At 48.6% G+C, this 7,559-nt stretch overlaps 1 protein-coding gene across 1 annotated transcript; it reads right to left on the reverse strand.

The window, feature by feature from the left end:
• Positions 1-5,760: 5,760 nt before the first annotated feature.
• LOC125105342 (ataxin-3-like) lies at positions 5,761-7,057 on the reverse strand. Its single transcript, XM_047738732.1, has one exon. The coding sequence runs from the start codon at positions 7,048-7,050 to the stop codon at positions 5,992-5,994; it is 1,059 nt and encodes a 352-aa protein (XP_047594688.1). The 5' UTR covers positions 7,051-7,057; the 3' UTR covers positions 5,761-5,991.
• Positions 7,058-7,559: the final 502 nt, after the last annotated feature.

Genomic DNA, 7,559 nt, shown 5'->3' on the forward strand with positions numbered 1-7,559 from the left:
GGCAGTGGCTTCCCTACCCCCTGCCCCCTCCACCAGGGCACTGCCTGGTCCTTGACTTTGAGGGTGATCAGGGCACCAGCGCCCTGGGGTCCGCGGGACACCAGTTCTCAGGAAACTTCCTAGGACCAGAATTGCCTTTTAGAGGCGATCCCCAGCCCACTGGGGTCCTCAATGCTCTCTCAGATCCCACGGTTGGCAGCATAGATCCCCCTCCCCTGAGACCTGCTGCTCCCACTTCCGGCCCGGCGCTGTGCTGGGTGCGGCTGTGTTCTTGATGGCCTGTCAGAGACCACTGATCACCCCGCTACAGGTTCGCAGCAGAGAAGGGAGGTTGGTCAAACCCAGCACATTGGTGGTGAGCCCTGGGGGGTCAGGAGGGCTTAGAGCTTAGAGGGACAGAGGGCCCAGGGCTCCTGGGGCTCTCACTGTCACCCCAGAGGATTCCCAGCCTGGCCCCTCCTCCTTCCCCCTGACCCCTTCCCTCTCTGGCAGTTAAGCTTAAGGGGTGGGGATGGGGGGGTGGGTGGGGATGGGGGGGTGGGTGGGAAGGGAGTAACAGGGGTGAGGGTCGGGAAGTAGGGCAGTGGGGCTGCAGGAAACTGCTCAGGGTTCACTCCATCTGGTTCAAACCAGCTCTACTACCCACTGGCTGGGAAAACTTGGCAAATATTTCACTTTCGCAGTTTTCCATTCTTAAAATGGGCCCAGGTAGGGGCTGGGAGAAGGAGGCTGCCTTTCCTGAACTGGCCTGCACTTGGGGCGGGCTCCTTTCCTCCTCCCCACCAGCCTTGCCCTGAGCCATCTCCCCAGTGGCCGCAGCGGCCCCCCGCAGCTCAGGCCGCACTGCCGACCGACCGGGCCAGGCCCTCTGCTCCTGGCCCCCTGCCGGGCACCGCGCCTCACACGGTCCCCCCCGCCGGCCAGGGTGGGGCCATGTTCCGGTGGAGGATGGCACGTCGGGGGGCGGGGGGGGCTTTCACGCTGGGGCTGCTCGGACGGGTGGGTCGGGGGGTGGGGCCTGGGGCCGGTGTCCGGCCAGCAGGCGGCCGCCACATCTGCTCTGCGCCAGCCGTCCCCACTCTTCAGGTGGCCCTAGGAGGCTGGAGCTTCCAAGATTTCAAGAGAAGCCAGAAATCTGAGCTTTGATCTGAAATCTGTTTATAAACCTTGACAATGGATTCGGTGTTTTGAGAGCGTGGTGCCGTGGAGGACAGGAAAGGAAACGCTCCGGTTAGCGGCGGTTACGGGGGCCAGAAGGGGCCGCAGGGAAAGGAGGGGTCGGACGCCAACAAAGGGCGCCATCGACACGAGCGCAGCCGGCACGTCGGCACGAGCTCATCTGTGTGGAGTCGTGAGTGCGTGTGCACGGAAATCGTCCTGGACACCCGTGCCCCGCCCCGTCTGACTCGGCGGGCTCAGGAGCCAGGATGAGGAGGGTGCGGATAGGCACCCCTGAGGTCACCGGGACCAGTGGGGCGGGGGGCTCGGAGGAGAGGGTCCGCCGCGCCGCTGGGCTCCCAGAGCCTGGACGGGGACTCCAGCTGCGGGCTTCACGCAGGCAATTTCAGACTTAATCCTTGCAGCGCCCCTGGGACGGCGGGAACCGTGCTCGTCAGCTTTGGGGAGGGCCCGTAGCCCCCCGGTGTGCTTGCACATTGCGCGGTGGGCTTAAAGGGGCCGGACCCCTGGGGATTCCAGAGCAGCCCCTCCACGGGAGGCTGCAGCTCGGGCTGCCTTCCTTCTCGAAAGACGCCCTTGGAGGCGCAGGCGGGCGGGGCTGTGTGTGTTGCTTTGTGTGCACGAGTCTTTGTGTCTGGGCTCTGAGTGTGTGCCTGTGTATGTGTACGTGCGTCTGTGTGTTTCCGGGCGGAATCACGTGTGGGATGATGCCTTCGGCAGGGTCGTCGGCAGAGGGCCGGGGCTCACAGGTTCTCGGCAACTTTAACCTGACACGGGCTGGGGGGAGGGTGGGGGGACTGGCCTGGGAGGCTGTGTCCACCCTGTTTTGGACAGAAGAAAGGGTTTGGCAAGGTCACAAGGGAAGGGCCCTTGGGGAGCACTAGCCAGCCTCAGTGGTGCAGGTGGGAAACTGAGGCAGCGCGGCGGTGGCCAGCAAGGGGGAGGTGGTGAGAGCGCCTGGCTCGTCTCTTCATGAGAGGCTATAAAACCAGCCAAAACCAATGGAGGAGAGGGTGCTGGGCCGGCCCCTCCCCCGGTGGCCCCCCCGGCCCCGGCAGCCACCCCGCCCTGTCCATCCTCTGAAATATGGGCGCTCAGGACGCTATTAGCCCCAGACGGCTGCCGTTTCCCACTCAGTCTGCTAATTTTATGCTTCTGGGAGGACGCAAGCCCAGGGCCAGAGCTGAGTGAGATCCTCAAGCAGGGTGAGAAGCCCCACCTCCCGGGACCCAGATGTCAGAGGCCGAGGTGCTGACGCTGCCCTCCTCTGAGCGCCGCAGGCTGGGCGTCAGCACCTCCAGGCTTTTACAAAAAATACGTAACATCATGAGCATCACTCGAGCGGTTCCGGGAACGTTCCATGGTTCACAGCGTGCGTACCTGTCACCACTGTCACATCCAGCCCCAATGACTGTCCCCGCCCCCAACTCTGTCCTCATCAAACAGTCACTCTACAACCCCCGGGGACTTGCATTCTGCTTTCCGTCTCGGCGACTCTGCCTGCTCCAGTGACATCACACAGAGGAGCAATGTATGGGATTTGTCCTCTAGTGACCCACTTATTTCTGCTAGCATGGTGTTCTTGGGGCTCAGCCTTGCTGTAGCCTGTCAGGTCCACATTGTTTATTAGGGCCAAACACACTCTGTGGTGCAGACACACCTCATTTTGTTTATCTGCTCATCCCGCGATGGACCTATGGGCTGCGTCCACCTTTTGGCTCCTGTGAATGGTGCGGCTCCGAACACAGGTGTGCAAGTGTCTGTTCAAGTCCCTGGTCTCAATTCTCTGGAGCACAGCGGACCCCTGAACAGCATGGGTGTGAACTGTGTGGGTCCACATGACAGGGATTTTTTTCATAAATGCCCGACACTGTTGTAAGTGTATTTTCTCTTCTTTGTGATTTTTTAAATTAACATATAGTGTATTATTTGTTTCAGGGGTACAGGTGTGTGAATCATCAGTCTCACACAATTCAGAGTGCTCACGATAGCACATACCCTCCCCAGTGTCCCTCACCCCACTGCCCCATCCCTATCCCCCCTGCCCCTCAGCAACCCTCAGTTTGTTTCCTGAGATTAAGAGTCTCTTATAGTTGGTCTCTCTCCTGGGTCCCATCTTGTTTTATTCATTCATTATTTCATTTATTTCATTATTCCTTCCCTACCTCTCAAATCCCTCATATCAGAGAGATCATACGATCTGACTGACTTACTTCACTCAGCATAATAGAAACTCGAGGTAGTTCCATCCACGTCGTCGCAAATGGCAAGATTTCATTTCTTTTGATGGCTGCATAGTATTCCATTGTGTATATATACCACATCTTCTTTATCCATTCGTCTGTAGATGGACATCTAGGTTTTTTCCATAGTTTGGCTATTGTGGACGTTGCTGCTATAAACATTCGGGTGCACGTGCCCCTTCGGATCACTACATTTGTATCTTTAGGGTAAATACCCAGTAGTGCGATTGCTGGGTCATAGGGTAGCTCTATTTTCAACTTTTTGGGGAACCTCCATACTGTTTTCCAGAGTGGCTGCACCAGCATTCCCACCAACAGTGTAGGAGGGTTCCCCTTTCTCCGCATCCTCGCCAGCATCTGTCATTTCCTGACTTGTTAATTTTAGCCACTCTGACTGGTGTGAGGTTGTATCTCATTGTGGTTTTGATTTGTATTTCCCTGATGCCGAGTGATGTGGAGCACTTTTTCATGTGACTGTTGGCCATCTGGATGTCCTCTTTGCAGAAATGTCTGTTCGTGTCTTCTGCCCATTTCTCAGTTGGATTATTTGTTCTTTGGGGGTTGAGTTTGATAAATTCTTTCTAGATTTTGGGTATTAGCCCTTTATCTGATATGTCATTTGCAAATATCTTCTCCCATTCTGTTGGTTGTTTTCGGTTTTGTTGACTGTTTCCTTTGCTGTGCAAATCTTTTTATCTTGATGAAGTCCCAATAGTTCATTTTTGCCCTTGCTTCCCTTGCCTTTGGTGATGTTTCATGGAAGAAGTTGCTGCAGCAGAGGTTGAAGAGGTTGCTACTTGTGTTATCCTCAAGGATTTTGATGGATTCCTGCCTCACACTGAGGTCTTTCATCCATTTTGAGTCTATTTTCATGTATGGTGTAAGGAAATGGTCCAGTGTCATTCTTCTGCATGTGGCTGTCCAATTTTCGCAGCACCATTTGTTGAAGAGACTGTCTTTTTTCTATTGGACATTCTTTCCTGCTTTGGTGAAGATTAGTTGACCGTAGAGTTGAGGGTCTATTTCTGGGCTCTCTATTCCGTTCCATTGATCTATGTGTCTGTTTTTGGGCCAATACCATACTGTCTTGATGATGATGAGAACGATATTTGCTTTGTAATAGAGCTTGAAGTCTGGAATTGGCTTTCTTTTTCAACACTCCTCTAGCTATTCATGGTCTTTTCTAGTTCCATATAAATTTTAGGATTATTTGTTCCATTTCTCTGAAAAAAGTTGATGATATTTTGATAGGGATTGTATTAAATGTGTAGATTGTTCTAGGTAGCATAGACATTTTCACAGTATTCTTCCAATCGATGAGCATGGAACATTTTTCCATTTCTTTGTTTCTTCCTCAATTTCTTTCATGAGTACTTTATAATTTTCTGAGTACAGATTCTTTGCCTCTTTGGTTAGGTTTATTCTTAGGTATCTTATGGTTTCAGGTGCAATTGTAAATGGGATCAACTCTTTAATTTCTCTTTCTTCTGTCTTGCTGTTGGTGTATAGAAATGCAGCTGATTTCTGTGCATTGATTTTATATCCTGACACTTTACTGAGTTCCAATATGGGTTCTAGCAGTTTTGAAGTGGAGTCTTTGGATTTTTCACAAAAAGTATATCATCCGCAAAGAGTGAGAGTTTGACTTCTTTGCCAATTTGGATACCTTTCATTTCATTTTGTTATCTTATTGCTGAAGCTAGGACTTCTAGTACTATGTTGAATAGCAGTAGCCATAGGGGACATTCCCACCATGTTGCTGATCTTAGGGGAAAAGCTCTGTTTTTCCCCATTGGGAGTGATATTTGCTGTGGGTTTTTCATAGATGGCTTTGATGATATTGAGGTATGTACCCTCTATCCCTACACTTTGAAGAGTTTTGATCAAGAAAGGATACTGTACTTTGTCAAATGCTTTTTCAGCATCTATTGAGAGTATCATATGGTTCTTGTTCTTTCTTTTATTAATGTGTTGTATCACATTGATTGATTTGTGGATGTTGACCCAAACTTGCAGCCCAGGAATAAATCCCACTTGGTCGTGGTGAATAATCCTTTTAATGTACTGTTGGATCCTATTGGCTAGTATTTTGGTGAGAATTTTCGCATCTGTGTTCATCAAGGATATTGGTCTGCAATTCTCTTTTTTGATGGGATCTTTGTCTGGTTTTGGATCAAGGTGATGCTGGCCTCATAAAATGAGTTTGGAACTCTATTTTTTGGAACAGTTTCAGGAGAATAGGAATGAATTCTTCTTTAAATGTTTGGTAGAATTCCCCTGGGAAACCATCTGGCCTGGATTCTTGTTTGTTTGGAGATTTTTTTTTTTTTTTATTTTAAATTTCTTTAATTGCTAAATGCCTCTTTGGCTAGTGTTTGGAAGATCACTATTTAGTCCCACAACTGGCGCATTTTTCCACTTTCTCATCTTTTTGTTGCAAACCACCTAACAGTCTTATCTCCTCTGTTGAACATTGTTTGACACATTACTAAAATGGACCCTCTATGCTCTAACCACACAGAATAATAATGTTGGAAAATATGAATATCTAAGTGATTTGTAAAAGGTATTATTTTTTCCCTTCTGTTTTGAAATTATTTCTAACAGTTTCTAAAGACATGGTCACGGCTGCCTGAAGCATGTCTTCTTCACTCATAGCATCTCCTGGATCACTAACCGGTGCTCCTGAACTTGTGGTCGGTCTCTCACACGGCTGTGACAGCTGTCCGGGAGGACCCTGCTGCTGCTGCTGCCGCTTTTCAAAGTAGGCTTCTCTTCTCTTCCGGAGCTCTTCTGAAGTCAGATGTGTATCTGAGGTGTGTGGAGTATCTTGAGATATGCTTCTGGAACTACCTTGCATACTGAGCTGAATAGCCCTGCGGAGATCTGCTTCTTCATCTTCCATGTCAATTTCTTGGCGACTTAGTGCCAAAGCCCTCTGCAAATCTTCCTCATCTTCGTCTAACGTGGCCGACCCATCGTTTGCTTCTAAAACTCGTTCCAGATCTGTTTTCTGGACTCTCTGTTCTTTCAGTTGTGCTAGTTCTTCTCCGATGAGTCTTGGTCTCTGCATCTGTTGGACCCTGATCATCTGTAGAAGTTGGTCGGCTTCACAATCTGGCAGGTCACCCTTAACAACAAATATAGAATAACCTTCCTTTTGTAATTGAGCCAAGAAAAGTGCAAGGTATGTGTCTGATATTAATTCTGGACCCGTCAAGAGAGAATTCAAGTTGAACCACTGTTTCCCTAATTTTCTAACTGTAAACCAGTGTTCTTTGTAATTGCATATAAATGATCTTTCATTTATGGGATCGATCCTGAGCCTCTGATACTCCGGACTATTGAAGAGAATTAGTTCTAAACCCCAAACTTTCAAGGCATTGCTTATAACTTGAATAGAGAAAAAACCACTGTCATCCATATTTCCAGAAGGCTGCTGTAAAAATGTGCGATAGTCTTCACTAGTAACACCTCCTTCTGCCATTCTCATCCTCTCTTCTTCATCTAGCTGATGTGCAATTGAAGATAATTCCACAGGGCTAAAATATTCTCCTTGCAATAGATTATTCAAGCAATGTTGAGCACAAAGTGAGCCTTCTTGTTTCTCGTGGAAGATGGACTCCATGTTTATTTGTCTCTGTTTGGAGATTTTTGATGACTGATTCAATCTCCTTAATGGTTATGGGTCTGTTCAGGTTTTCTATTTCTTCCTGGTTCAGTTGTGGTAGTTTATAGGTCTCTAGGAATGCATCCATTTCTTCCAGATGGTCAAATTTGCTGGCGTATAGTTGCTCATAATATGTTCTTATAATTGTTTGTATTTCTTTGGTATTGGTTGTGATCTCCCCTCTTTCATTCATGATTTTATTAGTTTGTGTCCTTTCTCTTTTCTTTTTGATAACTCTGGCCAGGGGTTTATCAATCTTATTAATTCTTTCAAAGAACCACCTCCTGGTTTCATCGATCTGTTCTACTGTTCTTTTGGTTTCTATTTCATTGATTTCTGCTCTGATCTTTATTATTTCTCTTATCCTGCTGGGTTTAGGCTTTCTTTGCTTTTCTTTCTCTAGCTCCTTTAGGTATAGAGTTAGTTTGTGTACTTGAGACCTTTCTTGTTTCTTGAGAAAGGCTTGT

Source organism: Lutra lutra, chromosome 7 (genome assembly GCF_902655055.1).
Source record: "Lutra lutra chromosome 7, mLutLut1.2, whole genome shotgun sequence".
Classification (NCBI taxonomy): Eukaryota; Metazoa; Chordata; class Mammalia; order Carnivora; family Mustelidae; genus Lutra; species Lutra lutra.

Bases quoted from the DNA above. Each gene is read 5' to 3' on its own strand.
- LOC125105342 (XM_047738732.1), bottom strand. From the start codon at position 7,050: ATGGAGTCCATCTTCCACGAGAAACAAGAAGGCTCACTTTGTGCTCAA.